The 18008-nt window shown below is 55.5% G+C and overlaps 1 protein-coding gene across 1 annotated transcript in view; it reads right to left on the bottom strand.

The window, feature by feature from the left end:
- Positions 1-14896: 14896 nt before the first annotated feature.
- Positions 14897-18008, bottom strand: part of CTNNBL1 (catenin beta like 1) — a 161698-nt gene continuing 158586 nt past the window's right edge. The window contains exon 16 of the mRNA XM_027623383.1: positions 14897-15092. Within this exon, the coding sequence (XP_027479184.1) occupies positions 15004-15092 (89 nt within the window). The 3' untranslated portion in view covers positions 14897-15003. The remainder of the gene's footprint in view (positions 15093-18008) is intronic.

Here is an 18008-nt window from a genome sequence, read left to right as displayed (position 1 = left end):
CAAACAGCTTCCTTAGGTGACCTCACTTCCCACTAGCTCCCCCTCACTCTTGCTTCCAGCCATTTGGACTTCTGGCAGTTTCTGGAATGTACTAACTCCCTCTCACCACAGTTCCTCTGCCTGGAACATGCTCGCACTTCCTCTAGAACTTGGCTCCTGTGCCAGTTCCCGGAGGGGCCAACTCTTCCCACCTCAAGGCTCTCCTAGCCCCTCATCCTCCCCTCTGCAGCCCTGCCACCCTGACGGGGCCATGAGCACCTCCAAGGGCAGGTCGGATCTTCCTCACACTCACATTCTCTGAGACTGGCACAGGGTTGGGCCCCGGTAAATCCCACTGAATGAATAGGGGAGGGAAGTCATGGTGGATAAATGAAGAGCTGTAACAGTTCAGGGAGGAGAGGCTGTGGGCCCCGGTGGGGATTGATCGCTGCATTTCAGATATGGGGGAGTCGGGCCCCACTGTGACACCAGCTCCCTGTGTCACTCCGGCATTTCGGTCCTCCTCTGGGTCTCAGTTTCCCCAGGAGAATGAGGGGGTTGCGTGAGACCTCGAAGGCTTCCCCTCCCCTGGGGGTCTCTGTTCTGGGATGTGAAGGAGGCAGAGCCCTGCAGGTGGGGCTGGAGAGGGTTAGACTAGGTCCATGCAAGGACCAACGTTCCCCTAGCCAGGGTTGTCCTGCCGCTGGACAGGCTGCCTTGGGAGAAAGTGAGCTCACCACTGCTGGAGGTGTGTAAGCAGGTGTGCCATAGGGAGTACCCCCGTACTGCCTGGGCAGTCGGACTCATGACCGGGCACCCAGTCTAGATCTCAGAAAGGCACAGGCTCTGGAAGTCAGTCTCAGCTCCGTTCTTATTAGCTGTGTAACCTTGGGCAAGTTGCTTCAGCTCTCTGAATCTCCGGAACACGGAGGAGGAGCCTCGACCTTACAATGTTTAGAGAAGACGCACAGGGCCTGGAGCGGTCTAAGCGTGTGATAAGCATCAGCACCTGCCCGGGCCCGGCCTGCATGTCCAGGATGAAAGTTCTGGTCCCACACAGGACAGGTTGGCTGCTTCATCCCTGGAGTCCAGCAAGCGCCTGGCCCCCAGTCACAGGGTGTGTGGGGTGCTCCCCTGGATGGACTCACATGCCCAGGAGAAAGGGCGGGCTTGAGCAGGCCCCTCACCTTGCTGGTGCCCCCCCACATCCGTGGGCCTGTGAATGCCTCCTTTTGCACCCCTCCTCCCTCACCTCCGTGCAGGGAGCCCCATCCTTTCCACGCCTCCCAATCACGGCAAACTGCCTCATCAATCATGTTCTCTTTAATTAACTTCTAATTTACCTCTTTAGTCAAATCTGTTTACAATCAGAGACAAGAAAACACGCAGCAGCTCAGGTGCGGACATGGGGACTGGCTCCGGGGACCGTGGCAGATCAATCAGCCCTTGACCAGGGGTGGGAGCCCCAGTTCCCCTCCACTCCCAGGGGGGCCCAGGGCTCTAAAGGGCAGGGGTGTGTCGGGGGGTACCACTTGGCCCAGTGCCCTGGCATCCAGCACCCCTGCCCCCAGAGGCCACCCCGCACCCTTCAGGCTCCCGCAGGCTCCCTTCCCTCTGGTCTTTCCACCCCACCAGATGGGAAGCTCCTCGTGGGCAGGCTTACGGCCACTTCCTGGATGTGTGACCTCAGAAAATGCCTTGACAACTCTGAACTTCTGTTTCCCTGTTTGCAAAGTCAGGGCTAAAATAACATCGCCCTCCTAGCAGGCAGGTGGTGAGTCGAAAAGGAGTCCCCATCCCCAGCCCGGCCCAGCTGGCCCTGAACACTGAGCCCAGCACAGAATGATCACAGGCCTTGTTTGGTGGGGTTTTGTTTCCATATTTTGCACGTTTTAAATTTTTAAAAATTTGAATTCATCTTCAACTTACGGGAAAGTTGCAAGTACAGTATGTGGTATACCACCATCTCTAAATATTTTAGCGTGCATTTTCTAGAACGAAGACCTATTCTTATATAACCACAGTACAGCCACTGGAATCAGGACATTCATGTTGAAACATCACTGCTGTCTAATCCCAGCCAGGGCCTGAGTTTTAATCCCACTGCACCTCTTACTGGTTGTGTGCCCTCAGCCAAGCCACATGACCCCTCCGAAGTCCAGTTTTGGCGTCTGTGAAGCGGGTGGGAGAGGTAATAACCCTAAGTCTCCTGTGCAGGGCTGTGTGAAGTCAACAGCCGGTGCACGGGAAGCAAAATGGGGCAGGGGTGAGAGGTATTGTCCACACTGGAGGCGGAAAGGGAGGCCCAGGGAGGCCAGTCCTTGTTCTAGGTCACGCGGCATGATGGCTGCAGTCAGATCCCATGGCCTTGAAGAGGCAGAGCCCCGAGTCATGGGTGGGTCTCACGTTCTCCACTCACAGATGGACCACTGGGGGCTCCGAAAGCCCTATGACTTGTCTTTAGGCTTCTTGACCTACGCTGAGGGCGCAAACCTCAGCAGTGGAAAGACAGAAGCAGGGAGGAAGGTGAGGGGTAATGGTTATTAATGGCAAACCAACAATGCTAACAATAATGAGCAGAGTCACCTTATAGGAGGTCCCTCCTGGGGGTGGCACGTGGGGGAGCTGCGGCGGGGTGGGGCTGGCAGGTGGAGGAGGGAAGGACGGACGCCCCATACTGAGCACACAGTGTCTGCCATGCAGGGGGCCTTCAGAGGAGCCTGTGAGCCATCTGGTCGTGGACCCCTAGAGTGGAGAGCGAGGGGACACCTGCGGGCTCCAGGCCTGTCTTCTACAGCGCACCCCCTTCTGCTCCCACTCACTCGCCCACATATCCACCCATTGGTTCATTCGACTTGCACTCACCTAGAATGTTCCCCCAGCTCTGCCCTTGGCTGCCCCTACACACTATTCAGGTCTCAGCTCAAACATCTCCTGAGAAAGGCCTTCCAGAACCATCGTATCTCAAGGAGCCCCCCACTCCCCGATTCAATTCACTCTTTATCCCATCACCTTGTTTTCTTCATCTCACTTATTTCTATCCGAAGTTACATCATTTAATTCTCTTCTAATTGGTCTGTCTTGCTCAGTGTCTATGTTCCCTGACTCATGGGTTCCTCCAGAGCAGGGACCTCTGTTTGGTTCATTCCTGTCTCCCTAAGCGCAGCACGAACACAGGGGGGATGCTCAATAAATACGGCAAGACGAACACTGAACTCAGTGTGCTCTGGTGCCTGTTGATGTGGGGACATGGAAGCGGGATGGGACTGGGACCCTGCCCTCACCAGCTCACAGTCCTGTTCTCCTGGTGGGGGGCCAGCCAAGCCCAGCCCCCGCACCCAGCACTGCCACCAGGACAGAGCCTGCCGGGACAGCCCTCCAGCCGGGAGACGGAGCCCTGGCTCCAGGGCCAGGCCAGTGTGGCTCCAGCCCAGCTCTGCCCCATCTCGCTGCCCCGACTGCTGGAGGCCTGGAATGACACCTGTTCGTTCTCCACGGGGTCCGGAGGAGGCTGTGAGAGGGGCTCCAGTCCACACGCTCCTTTGTTGTGGGGCCCTGGCTGGCGGCAGTGGGATGTGGGGGGCTCTGCCGGGCTCCCTGCAGCTGAGGAGCCCCTTCCTGGGAGCGGGGACCTTGTTCAAGGACCAGGAGATGCGCCCTGTCCTCCTGTCTGGAGGCCTCGGGGAAATGACAGCTTCTGGCGATGGGGAGGGCACTGAGCTGCCTGCTACACTGTTTGTTCATATTCCTATTTCCCTGCCCATGTTTCTCGTTCCAGACTGTGTAATTAGGTGTCCAGGGGTGTCTCTGATTCTGTTCCGATAGAATTTGCCTTGTTTAATCAGTAACAGGATGGCTGCCTCTGACAGCTGTTTTTCCTAGGGGAAAAAAAGGCTGTTAGGGATGGGGCGAGTTGGGAGCCGGTATTCGGCTCCTTGGCTTGAATTTCCCTTTGCCACCGACTTAGGGGTGACCCTGGGGCCCGTCATGTCCCCTTCCTGGGCCTCAGTGTGCTCAATGGTAGAACGAGGGGAGTGGGACTTCGTGATCCTTCCGCGGTATCTCTGAAACAGGAGGGTCGGCCGTGCACCCACTGAACGAGCGGTGCTGCAGTGGGGGGTGGGCTGAGCTCACGGAAAGTCGTTCATGGATGCATTTAAATCCAGGGTGGCATTTTTATCGCTGTGTTCTTAATTGTAATTGCCATTTAATTAGATTAATGATAATTAATAACGCTAATAATGTACTGTCCTTTCTTTGGGATGATGACGTTGCAAACCCACCTTCCAGAGGTGGAGCTGGGCCGTGCTGAGCCCCCTCAACCTCAATCCCCTCTGCTCTCCCCAATCCTTCCGCCCCATTTTGTCTGCCTGATCACCTGTGCTCGGCACACTGGGTTGGATCGCCTCTTGTCAGGGTAGTCTTCCCATTAGACTGTGCCGTGCTCCAGAGGGCCAGGGACCAACACAGGTGTTCCCATACCCTACCCCCCAACACAGAGAGGGACTGGCCCAAGGAGGAGACTAACGCGTGCTGGATGGAAGGAAGAAGCGGTGGGTGGGTTGACCGGTGGTCAGAGAGGTGGATGAATGAATGGCTTTAGTCTCTGGCCAGGGGAGGTGACCAAGCTAACTGACCCTCTCGGGGATGCAATCAGTGCTCCCACCCCTCCTCCCCAACCAAGTCCGGCCCGCTGTAACTCCATAATAGCTTTCAAATATGCCCTCTCCTCCCTGTCCTCAAGGTCACCACCAAGGCTTGCCTAGACCACAGCACCAGCCCTCTCCTGATCTTCCAGCCTCCTGACCTACCCACTTCCATCCGTCACGCATGAAACGGGAGGGACTTTCAGACTCGTCCATGTGACCTGCCTCTCAATGGTTCAGAGCCCTTCCAGGGCTCCTCTGGGCCTTCCAAATAGAGTACTATCGCTTGGCCTTGACATTCAAGCATTCCCAATCTGACTCCTGCCCACCTCCCAGTCCCCTTTTCTACTACCTCCTCTCCTTCCTCCCTGCCTACTCACCTAGCGCTTCCGCAGTGTGCTTCCTCCCTTTGCAACCTCCTCCCCTGCCCAATTCTTACCACCCTTCATGGTTGAGTTCAAATGCCACCTCCTCCACGATGCACTCCATGATACCCCAGGAAGAATGAGCTGCTCAGCGATGCCTGCAGAGTGTGTGTATGTGTGTGTGTGGGTGTGTGGGTGTGTGGGTGTGTGGGTGTGTGTGTGTGTGTGTGTGTGTGTGTGTGTGTGTGTGTGTGTGTGTGTGTGTGTCTTTGATAGTATCCTCCCTCCTGCCTGCCATGCAGACTCCCAGTGTTGGGATACATTTTATTGACCGCCCTTGAGCTTTGAGGTTAAGATTCAGCTCTTGCCCAGAATAGTTGTATGACCATCCAGCGTCTTGCCTTTTCTAAGCTTTGGTTTTCTCATCTATAAAATGGGGACAGCAGCTTGCCCTTCACAGAGCTGTGGTGATAATTGGATTTGGGTCTGTAAGGCCCCCAGCTCAGAGCTGGGCTCTTTCCTGCCTCCCTGCCTCTGCCCTTCTCCGAGCCTCTCCTGAGAGCCCCTCCTGTCTCCTGACCTGGTGAAGCTCCACTTGCCCTTTCATCCCTGGGCCATGGCTGCCTCCTCCCGGAAGCAAAGTGTCAGGGACTCCCAAGACTCAGGTCAGATGTTCCCAGAACCACCGCTTCCCACCGACTCAAGCTGCCTTCGTGTCTGTCGCTCTGACCACCACGAGCCTGGGCTAGGTGGGGCCACGCCAGACACTGGGCCAGAAGGGATGTAGAGGTTAAGGACGGAGGGGCCCAGATCCTACTGCATCCGTGGTGGCGTCTCCTTCATGCAGGCAGCCAGCTGGGTCCTCTGCCCTTTGCTCCGCCATTCATTTCTTTATCCTCTCTTCCTTCACCCATCCCCTCCCTTTCTCTCTCTGTGACTCAGTCATTATATTCCACACACATTCCCTGTGATCATTTTTCCCTCCACTGCTTAAAACCCTCCAATGGCTTCCCATTGTGTGGAAGAAAATCCAAATTCCTCACTGTGGCTAACAAGGCCCTGTACAGCCTGCTCCCTGCCCATCTCTGCAAATTCACCTAGCTCTCCTCATTCACAAGGCACCTGGCTGTTCCTTAAATATGCAAATCACGCCCCGGCCCAGGGCCTTTGCACTTGCTATTCCCTCTGCGTAGACTCCTATTCCCAACTTCCCTTGGCAGCTGCTCTGCTCGTCAATCCTGTCTCAGCTCCAGCCATTACCTCCTCAGAAAGCCCTTCCCTGACCATCCAGACCAGAGGAGCTACTCTTCCTTCCTATCACTTTCTTTTATTTTGTGTGTAACTCCCAGTGCCACCTTGAGCTGGTTTGCAGGACAAGGAGCCTTGATTGTTCTCTATCCCCACAGCTGTGCATGGGGCCTAGCACATGGTAGGTGCGCAGAAAAGATCTGCCGAGGAAATGTTGCAGGGGCTCCTGCTGGGTGGCAGCCCCGTGCTGGGCACTCAGTGCAGAAATGAAGGAAGGCAGCCCCCACCCTCAGGCAGCTCACGGGGCAGGTCAGGAGAAGCAGACTCAGGGAAGGCTCATTGGGGGTCTGGGGAGAGCAGAGAGGGGGTGAAAGAGGAACTGGGGGCCTCGGGGCTGAGGGCAGAGTGCATGGGGTTCTCAGAACCTCTGCTTGTCGTGTTCTGGTTGATGAGGGGTGTATCTGCCTCTGTTTCTTCCAGGAGACTAGAGCCCCTTGAGAACGGGACCCATGCTCCTGCCCCCAGGGAGGGCTGTGTCTGGCCCAAGGCGAGTCTTGAGCAACAGTAGAATCATCAGCAGGAGAGTGGGGGGTGGTAGGCCACAGAGCAGGAACACATGGACAAAGGCCGGGGGTGAGGGAGCACCAGGGAGGCTATAAGCAGTGTCTGGACAGTTGGTCAGGGGAGGCCCACCCACCGCACTCCGGTTCAACACCCTAGCCCCTTAGAGAACAGCTGTTGTATACAGGTGCACTGCTCACTCTTTGCTCCTAAAGGACCTTGATGCGGGTATTTGCTGCTGGAAGGACTGATGCCCTCATAGGTTCGCTCATTCATTCTGGAAGGTATAAATTAAGATGAATCAGCTTACAGTCTAGTGGGGAGAGTGAACAAGAAAATACAGTAACATAGGGATGTCGGTAATGATGGTGTGACCATTGATCAGCACTTAACCATTGGTCAAGGACTTTCTACATATCAGCTTGCCTCAGATCCGGATGGTGAGTAGTATTGTAGAGCCCTATCCCCATTTTATAGCGAGGAGACTAAGGCTCAGAGTGGGGAAGTCACTCGCCCCGGTCACACAGCTGGGGAGGAGAAGGGATGGATTCGAACCCGGGAAGCCTGTCTCCAGCACCCATGCCCGGTGCCCACCGGTCCGCGGGGCCAGCTGGGTGAAGCTTGCTTGCATATCTTTTCATCTTTCTCAATTACAGAGAGACATTCGCTTGTAGCTGATAAAAGCAGAAACCTGTCCTCAGGCCTTGATCCCAAGAGGGCTGGCGTGAGGTGAGGAGGGAAGGCAGCTGGCCCAGGCCATGTCCTGTCATGGCCACTTAATGAGCTTAACTGATAACCATGGGCTCAGGCAGGTTGCCAGCTATGCTCGTCCATTTGGCCAGGCTTCCTGGCCGGACACCACTGGCTGGGGGAGGGTGGCCATGGGGCCTGGGGAGGGGCCTGAGGGCCCCCAAGTGAATAGCTGGCCTCCGTGACACAGCTGTGTGACCTTGGGCACATTTTTTGACCTCTCTGTGCTTCCTTTTATTTATAAAATGGAGGTGAGCATGGCAACGTTGGAAGATGCTCCAGGGACGCAGCCAGGTGCTGGGGACGGTGGCCTTCAGTTCAGAGACTACCTGGCACGTAGTAGGCAATCAGTACATTTTCTACTCCAGTCTTTGGAAGGTCTCAGGAAAAACAATTTGAGCTCCAGAACACTTGCATAAAGGAGAAAAAGGCTGCTGTGGTCGGGTGGAGACAGACTCTCATCTGGCTGTCGCTAACAGAGGCGGTGACCTGGATCCTACTTCTCTCTGGGCCTTAGTGTTCTCATCTGCAAAATGGTATGGTGCTAATCTCCCCATCACAGCAATGTAGGGAGGAGGCAATAAAACGGCGCTTACCAAGTGCTTAGTACAGAGCCAGACATATAGTTGGTGCTAAATAATGTAGCCCCCACTATGGTGGTTTGGGAGGACTGGCTCTGCTGATCATGAGTGATCTTAGGACAGTCCCCTACTTTCTTGGGCCTGTTTGCTCGTTTGTCAAACGGTCTGACCCCGGGCATGCTTTCCCCCAGCTCTGTTCCTGGAATTCAGCAGCGTTGGTTCCTACCTTCTCTGAAACCCATCTAATCTGCACTAGTGGGGAGGGGGTAAAGTCCCTGCCGTCCTGGGGAGGGGCTGAAGGCAGGGGGCAGGGGTGGGGGGAGGAATTGTTGTGTCTGATTCCCAAGGGGAGTGAGGTCCCTGCCCACTGCTACTTCTTGCCTGTCCTGGTTGGGGGGGGGGGGGGCTGGGGCAGGAAAGGACCAGACTTCCGCGGGGTCCCCAGGAAGGCCTGGGGAGGAGGGCCTGGGTCCGGATTCTCCAGGGACTGGGGCTGAATAGGCCCAGAGTGGAGGCAGGGCCCGGGGGTGGGTGGGCAGATTCATTGCAGTCATTCCTCTCCCCCTGCAGCGCCCGCTTCTAAGGAAATTTTACGGCAGGTGGAAATGATACGACTCCGCCAGCCCTAAAAGCACTTCTATTTATTCATTAAAGATATTTATATACTGAGCAGCTCTGTCTGCCGGCCCCACCTGCCTCTGGTTGGGCCATCAAGTGGCTCCCAGCCCTCAGGGCTGGGGAACAACTCCCTGAGCAGGGCCCCTCCCTGCATGGTGACCCATTGCTCTGCCTCAGCCTGTCCCCACAGACCACCTCCTCCTGGCCCACAGCACCAGCATCTCCTCCCTGGGGGCGTGCACTAGCCTCTTCTTGGGGCTCCTGCTTCCACTCTGTTCTCCACAACGAGCCCTCCACCAAGCGAAGGAACCTTTTCAAAAATCAGATGGCATTCTTTCCTGGCCCAAACTGCTCCGTGGGCTTCAGGGCCCTGCAAGATCTGGCCCCTGCCCACCTCTCTGGTTTGCTCCCCCAGCAGCCCCTGCCTCCCACATGGGTCCAGCCACCACGGCTCCTGGCTATTTTCTGGAGAATGATGGTGCTCTCCCTCTGCCTCAAAGCCTTTGCCTCCGGGCTCTGCTTAGACCCCTCTTTCCCCAGCTTAGGCCCCCAGGCTCCTTGATGTCATTCAGAGCTTAGCTCAAAATCACCTCACCAAAGAGGACTTCCCGGCCCACCTAACCTCAGCTCAGCCCCCCGTTGCCTAGTCTCTATCACTTTGTACCCTGTTTGCTCCTTTTAGAACACCCCAGTACTCATTCTGTTTGTTTACCTGTTTATTGTCTTTCGGTCTGTCCCACGAGGATGGGAGCTCCTTGAGGCCAGCGACAATGTCTGTCTTGTCCACACAGCTTATGGTGGGTGTTCAGTAAATGATGGGGTGGGTACCCTGAGCTGGTCGCAGGTGTGGATTTCCACAAGCTGACCCCTCAGAGACCCTCTCATGCAGTCCTGGAATGAAGAAGAGCTGAGACTCCAAGAGGGTAAGGGCCATGCTCTTGTCTGACGGAGGCTGGACTTGAGGCCCCAGTGTCCTGCCCTTCTGCTCCTGGGCATTTCCCGGATGGTCCTGCTCACTGACGCCCCACCCAGGAGCTGGGGCCGGGCTAACTAAAACCTTCCTCGGCTGTGGCCAGACCTGGGTCCTGGCTTCTGCAGACCCACCTCCGGTGGCTTCTCCCACCTCCTTCCTAGAGGCCTCCCACAGCCTTCCTGCTGCCTCAGGGGTGGAGGCCTTGCTTGTTGCTCAGCTATTACCAGCGTTATCTGGGGCCTGGTTACTCCCCAGACAAACGTGCGAGGCTGGATCCTGCTTCAGGGGTCAGAATCTCTTTCCCCATCATTCGAGGACTGTGGGAGCCTGCAAGAAGGGGAGGCAACATGTCCTAGAACAAGCTCTGTGACTAGACATGACCCCAAGCTTCCAGAAAGCAGAGGAATCAACACGCCTGTGATTCCATCGGGTTTTGCCATAGCCAGGAGCTCATTCAACCCTTGCCCTGCCCAGGTATGGATCAGGGCAGTCCTGGCATCCCCAAAGGTCCGTTTTATCCGGCCCCGAGCCCTTTGCCTGTGCAATTCCCTCTGCCTCAAAGGCCTTTCTACCTCTTACTTTTTGAGACTCGTGGCCATCTTAACACCCCTGTGAACGTCACTCAAGATACAGATACGGTCCACTGGCCTCTTTCCTGATGCCTCCTGTCAGGTTTGGGGGCCTTCTCTGTCCTTCGCCTCTGTTAAAGCTCGTTATCGCTTCCTTGTGACACCCTGTTGGGCAACTGCGCAGAGTTAACACTGCCTTTCAGCCTGGGGTGCACGCCCCCTGTGCCCAGCACAGGGCCCCGCCCAGAGCAGGGGTGCAGCTGGAAGACGTGCCCTGGGAGGTTACAGTGACATGTAACATGGGTTGGGGGGGTGCAGAGTAGGAGTCTGGGCTCAGCGGACAGGCGGGGGGCAAGGATCCTCACTACAAGCTGATGGAAGGTAGCTCCTCCTCCCCATAGCTGCAGAGAGAAAGCCTAACCTTCCAGATGTTTCTTGGACTTCCCTTTCCACATGGTAGAGCAGCCAGGGTCCCCATACAGGTGAGTATTGCAGCCAGCTGCTCAGATGTGGGGGTGAGGGGCTCAGGGAGCGGGGCCTGCACAGCCACTGTGGGCTTCAGTCGTGAGGCCGCCGACGGGCTGCTTCTCCGGGGCTTCCTGCAAACCTGTGCCAAAGGCTTTCTGCTTCCGATGTGTTCTGTATGGATGGGGTCGGGTGGGGGGCCTCCCCAGTGGCCTGCTGCCGCTCTCCAGCCTCACTCGAGCCCCTTCCCTGCCACTTGGTTGGGAGACAGGGTGGCTCTGAGGTCAGGACTGTGGAATTCGGAACCAGTTTGCTTCTGTTCAGGCCCATCTCTGTCACTTTGTAAGCCCCAGGCCCCATCATCTGGTCTCAACTGTGAAAGGGGGCTGATGATAAAGTACCTACCCCTTAGGAATGGGGGTGAGACGAGCTAATTGGAGAGAAGCACTGAGCTCAGAATGAGCTTGATGAGTATTAGCTAATAACGGCACAGAAGCAATCAATTCATTCTTCTAAAACACTTGATGACTTCACTCATAAGAGAAATGCAGATGAAGACAACAAGCACTGTGGCCAACAGAGAGGCAGAGACGCCAAGGTGGACGCCGTGCTGGAGAGGGTGCGGGGAGGCGCGTGTGCAGGCTGTCGATGGAGGGCGGGCCACGTGCTGGTATGTATCACGTGAAAGATGCGCATTCTCTGACTTAGCAATTCCGCTTGGGAGTTTAAACTCACACGTGTGTGAAATGACCAAGGATGTTCACTGTAGCATTGTGATAGCCAAAGATCGGAGACACCTAAATGTCCCTGAATGTGATTAGCTAAATTATGGGTGGCCCTGCCAGAGATAAGCTCAGCTATGGAAGGAGCGGGGCCGCTGTGTGCGTCTGGCGAGTATAGAACGAAAAGCAAGGTGCAGACGGAGAACATGATATGCTCCCAATTTTGTTATATTTTTATTCACTTGAAAACACACCCCTGAAAGGACACTCCAACTATTCAGCAGTTTGCTTCTGGGGAGGGGCGCTGGGGGGCCAGGAGATGCAGCTGGAAGGGAGATCCACACACGGAATGCCCTTACGACCTTCTGAAGTTTATACCAAGGGCATGTGTCACCTAATCAAGAAAAAGCTGGCTGGAGGAGCACATGTCTTTTCCGCAGCACGAGAATGGAGGCCCAGCGCTGAGACACCAACCACTTTTTATCTCTATTGTCGGGTAAGAAAATCTAATCAAGAAGTTTTTGCCTTTAAGAAAGTGAGTCTCACCTCTCTTGTCAGACACTAAACTGATGCTCTTCGTAATGGCAGAGGACGACACCTGGGCACGGGTGCTCCTGTGGGGGGTGACCAAAGAAGGGTGGCTTCCAGCTTCCTTAACAAAGCGCTTCCACCCAGATGAAGGAGGAAATGTAGTCTGCATGCCAATCTCTTTAAATTAGACATGGCCCATCTTGAGGCCACTGAATTCGGGCGTGCTGACCACCACAGAGCAGCAAGCTGTGAAGGAAGAGGTATGTGACATCCTCCCTTCCCTCGCAAAGTAATTCTGGCTAATACTGTTTAAAGGCTACTTTATTGCCGTGTTTGGACAGGAAAAGGCATACTGCCCTCATGGGATGGGGGGTGCTGGTACCACTCAGCTATGGGCACAAGGATGGCCATGGGGGCTTTGCTTGAAGGAAAGAGTTTGGGAGCCCCAACAGTGGGCAGGTGCAGAAGTCAAGTTCAGAACCATACGGCAAGGGTGGCCTTTACTGGATGCCCAAGAAGTCCTTCTGGAGGGGAGGGGCTGCTTGGCAAGGCAGACAGGGTCTCAGTCATGAGCAACCACAAAAAGTAGGACGACCACACCCCATGAGCCAACGGGTTAGCAAGTTTAGTAATGAGTGTCTTTACCTTGTTCTCAAAAGCTTTTCTTAGCCTTGTGTGGTGGATTGTTAAAATCAGAGAGCAGAGGGTCAAGATTTCTCCTCATCCCGTCTTTTTGGTCCCTGCAGCACTTCTGAGCTATAACCCCTTCCGAATCTTAAGGGATTATACTTCATGTTCCTCCCCAAACCCTCCTGTCACAAAACTGATGGAAAAGGGGACCACGTCCTCATTTGTAAAATGAAGACAGGAGTTGAAACTTGCTTTTGGCAGAGGGAGTTGTCAAACCTGAGGAGGCACCCCCACGTGTGAAGCAAGGCGGAGTGGAACGACTGTGGTTGAAGCGGGGTGAGCGGGCCCGAGCCCCACCCACCCTCCCTTTTATGCTGGCTTCTGATGCGCTTCTGGGAAACCTGGAGCTTTGGGAGAAGGCAGCTGGACAACCGCTGGACAGAACTCTGGATGGACGAACAGGCGACAAGGGAAGGGAGATCTAGGGGGCGGGAGATGGGAGGGTGCTGCCTACCTTTTTGTTGAATTTTGAACTTCCGTACTGTGGACAAGCCTTACCTGGCTAAAAACAAATACAATTTAAAAAAAGAGGATAACGCTGAAGGACTAATGCTCTCTGAAGTATCATCCTTAATTCAAAGAGTCTCTGATTCTGCAGGTTACATCTGGACATGCTTTATTCTTTGTGAATTCATTACACCACATATCGACAGTGGAACCGATCGAAGCATCATGTCAGTCAGTGATCCGTGGTGGTCTCCCAGACGGAGCAGCTGGGTGGAGGGGAGAGTGCAGCCGGCGCAGGCAGGCAGGCCCAGCTTTGAACGTACGTGCTGCTGCTTCTCGGCCCCAGGACCTCGCACAAGGTCCTTACCCTCTCCGGGACCCCAGTGTCCGCTTCCGTAAATGGGGATAACGATGCCCGCAGGACTGTCATGCATGTTAAAAGAATGGATGTACAGCAAGGAGCACATAGCAGGTGTTCGATACACGGTCACTATTGTAGTTACAAAAAAGTGAAATAGAAAAACCAAATGCCTAAATCCAAAATGAGACTGTAAGGCCATTCTGATCCTGGGCTAGGTCCTGGTGCACCCGCCCGCCACCGCCCTGCTGGAACGGCCACCTCACGACAAGGACGGGCACGCTGTCCGCCTTCCTGCCGGGCGGGCGGGGGTGGTCTTACCTGATGCCCTCCCACTTGCCCAACGCCGGGCACGATGCGGGCGCCATCTTATTCGGCATCCTCCCTGGCGGCTGCCCGGGTCTCCCCTGGCATGCCAGCTCCGGCCAGATGGTGGGGACCGCCCGCAGCCCTGTACTTGGGGTTCAGTGAGAAGAGCTGGGCGGCCTGGCAGTATTGGCCACGGGCACAGGCAGGGTGTGTGGTATCCCCTTTGTAGCCTGGGTGCTGACTCTGGGCTAAACACGCCATTTAACGAAATCCTGCTTTTCTGGATCGGTTGTTCCTCCACCTTCTCATTCATGAGGAGACACTAAAAACCTGCTAATGGGCCGCTGAGCCATTTTCTCACACCCTGTGTAAAATGGGTGGGGTTCCAATGCGAAGCCCCAGCTGTGTGAGGGAAGAACAAAGAAGACCCCATTTCTCAGGTTCCCACCAGGTGCTGCACGCTTAGATGACTTAGCTCGCCCCCAAGCCCCACCCCTCCTCTGCAGAGCAAGGAAGGTAGGCGGCTGGAATTTGGGCCCAAGGCCTGTTTCCGCCCTCCCAGTGGTGCTCCCCCTGATGCACGGAACTGCCTGGAGCTAGAACTCATCCTGGCATGCGGGCTGTACCCGAAATCCCGATTTCATCATTCGGGGGGAGGGGGGCACGACCATAATGTGTTTGTTTGAGCTCCCCTCCCGACCAGTGGTTCTGGCGGGCGGCCAGGGTTCGGAATGCTGCTCCAAGGTCTGTGTGCTCTGGGTGGCTGGCCTCACTGTGCCCCGGAAGCCTCCCCGGGGCTGCTTCTGCCCGAGCCACATGCCTTGTGTCACTCTTCAGGTCAGGGCTGGGAGGCCCAGAGAGGTCACCAGTCCACGTGCTCCCCTTCCCCGCTCCAGCCGGGCAGCCTCCCCGCAGGACTCCGGAGCAGCCGCGGGGGCCACCGCGATGCTCTCTGAGCCTCCGTTCCCTCACAGCGAGTGAGGCCCACCACTGACCTTCCTCAGAGGCGTCCCAGGACAGCTGCTGGGAAAGTGCCGGGTGAAGAGCAGAGGGTACTGCTCTGCTACAAAGAATGCCAGCCAGGAATACCAAAACTAGCTTTAATTTGCCCAAAAGTCACATGGCGCCATGTAAAAACTTTCTGGATGGAGGCCCAGAGAGAGTCCATGCTGTCTGAGGCCAAGGGGGTTTCTAGAAGTTCTCCAGCAAGCCCAGGATGCGCTTTTGCTCGTTCTCCCGGAACTCCGGGCTCCGGCCATCCCCGATGTTCTCCGCATACTCTGGGGGAGACAAAGGCAGCGTGAGGCATGGCCTTCCCTAAATCCCCGCTCCTGCCGAGGCGCACACTGTGCTAATGCCTCCAACAGCACGCCCCAGGGCCGCTGTGGCCGGTGGTGCTCAGTGCACAGGGCCCAGCTCACCTGTCCTCACTCAGAGTCCTCCCCGGCCACACCCCTCACTCACGCACGCGGTCACTCGGCCCACGAGAAGCGGGTGCCTGCCATGAGCACGCTTGCTCTGGCCAGTGTCCGTCAGAGTGCGACTCTGACCAGCAGCAGCAGCACGCAGGAACTTGTTAGAAATGCAGATTTGGGGGCCCAACTCAGACCCACACACAGACCCAGCAGTCTGTGTGAACGAGCCTTCCAGGGAGTGACGAGGCACGGAAGTTTGAGAACCACTATTTGAAGCAATAGGGGTAAAGTAATGATCAAAAGAGATGAAAAATCTCCACTCTTGTGAAGCCTACTTTCTAGTGGGGGAACAAGCAAATGAATAGCACCGAGAGGGGGACTGTCAGAAGGCCTCACAGGGACATGATGAAGACCTGAGGCAAACTCCACTGGGCAGGCCTGGGAGCGAGTGGCAGAGGGCTGGCCAGTGAAGAGGCTCTGAATGTGGACGGTGAGTGTGGAGGTCCGTGTGGCCGGAGCTCGGCACTGGGGACAGGAAGGAGCGACCACAGACCACGGGGCCTGTGGGCCGCTGCAAGGACTCTGGCCTTTCCCCTGCACCCAGAGCTGTGGGAGGGCTCTATGCAAAGGAGTGACGGCTCACTCCGGTGGCGGTGTGGGAGATACCCTGAAGGGGACAAGGGCAGAAAGCGGGAGATGTGATTTGATGGTGGCTGGGACCAAGGTCACAGCGGGGGTGACAAGTCTTCAGATTTTACATGCATTCTGAAGATAAGCTGGAAGCGGGGTGCTAGAGAGACATGTGGATATGGACATCACCAAGAAGCATGACAGAGTAGTGGAGAAGGTGACAGTAAGCCTTGAATTCCCCGTGAGGGGAACAGGTGCTGCACCACCAAGGAGGGGTTAAGGTACAGTCCCTGGATGTGAGATTCACTGGCTGGAAGTTTTTAGGTAAATGGAGAGGTGGGAGGAACAATGGTGTCGAGATGCTCCTCCCCTGTCTTCAGTGGCAGCAGGATGTGGGAGAAAAGAGCCACCACTGGAGAGGGCCCACCCCCTGGGAGAGGTGGGTTTCAGTGAGAGCACAAAGGCAAGGGGAATGCTCTAAGAAGGAGGAGGGCACAGAGGATGACAGTGAAGACAGATCTCCAGAGAGCACCATCAGAGCATCACGGTAGTTCACCACGTGATCGACTTTACCCAGTTACCCCAGCACGATGCTTACAGCTCTCCATTTCATTTTCAAAAGTATCCCCTCAAATTATATAGTCACCCTGGTTTTAGGAAGTGGGGGCATATGGTGCAGAAACGCTGTGGGACTTGGGACTGGAGTGCAGGGCATGGGGGTGGGGGTGGGCTTCCTGTAGTGAGTCCCAGGAGGAAGGACAGAGAATGTGCTGGAAGGGGAAGGGAGGACAGTGTTCTCACTGCCCACAAACTCACAGAGGGGAGATGGTGTGACATCGTGGGCTGGGTTTGAACCCTGTCTCCGACTCACAATCTTAAGTGACCTTGGGAGGGTCTCCTCTGAAAATGTATGGAAAGTACTTGGCAAATAACAGATGTTCAAGACACATAGCTCCCTCCCTGAGGCTCCTTTGCTCAGGCCAGCAGTGCCACGTGTGGAGAGCCCACATGTACCTGCAGGCCCCTCTTAAGGGCCCTCTTCTTGGTGAAGCCTACCTGGTCCTCTCTTCCTCTGGCTCCTGTCCTCAGGCCAGGGTCCCCATCACAGGCCCGACTTCCAGACCACCCTGAACTTGTTCTCCTCTCCCTCTAGACGGGGAGGTTCAGGAAGGCAGAGGCATGTGCCTTACTTTTGGCTGAACCCCGAGCAGAGTCTGGCTGAGGGTCAACTGTCAGTGCGGCGTGGTGCACAAGCTCTCAGAGCAGTGGATTAGGGTGACTGCTTGTGTCCCTGCCCCGCTCCCTGCTCCCCACACTGGGCAGCTTCAGGTAGAACAGACAACTCTGGGCAAGAGGCTTTTACATAATAAAACATCTGCTGATCCAAATCAGACAAAGACTGGGGAGAGAGAAGAAAATGTGCAACCCCTCCCTTGCTCCCTCCCACCCTCACCGTGCTGGGGAATAACTCTGCTCCTGCCACTTCTTCATTTTCCCTCCTTCCTCTTTATTACTTTGGGCATGTGCCGGAAAACGGGATTTGGGATTCAGACATGTGCCAGCTGTGTGTCTCCCCCTGGAAATCGTCATCTTCCGTTAGATGCATTCATCACCTCCACCAGCAAATGGCTGTGATGCCTTCTATTAAAGGCCCCTTAAAGAAAGGGCTGGAGTGATGGGTGAACAGGATGTGGGCTGCAGAGACAGCTACAGGGCTGTACCTAAGTGCTATCTCTTACTCACGTGTGAATGATCTAGTAGTTGCTGCCCCAGGAGATAGAGAAAAGACCATTATAGCATTTAATACCCCCAGAGGCATGGTCTGGAAGCAAGAGTCTTAATGGATTGAACTAACACTTTGCTCTCCTATATATTCTCAGACCCAGGAGGGAAGGAAGTGGAGGAACAGTCTGATCCTTTGGGGCAGTGATTTTCCAACTCAAGCCAGCTTCCCTGTAGGGACCTAATCTCTTTCCAGAGACCCACAGGTAGAGGAAACCAAAGTCCGTATCAAGGGGATTAGAAAAGGCCAAGGTCTTAGAAAAAAATACAAGCACACGAAGTACCCATCCCATGGCCCGTCTCCTGTTACTTTCTGTGGGGAAGGAGGAAACCATCAGATTTGCTGGTGTCTGGAAACAGGCTGTGAAC

The sequence above is a fragment of the Zalophus californianus genome, chromosome 8 (assembly GCF_009762305.2).
Source record: "Zalophus californianus isolate mZalCal1 chromosome 8, mZalCal1.pri.v2, whole genome shotgun sequence".
NCBI lineage: Eukaryota > Metazoa > Chordata > Mammalia > Carnivora > Otariidae > Zalophus > Zalophus californianus.
Note: the sequence above shows the minus strand (reverse complement) of the source record. Positions and strands in the feature narration are given on the sequence as shown.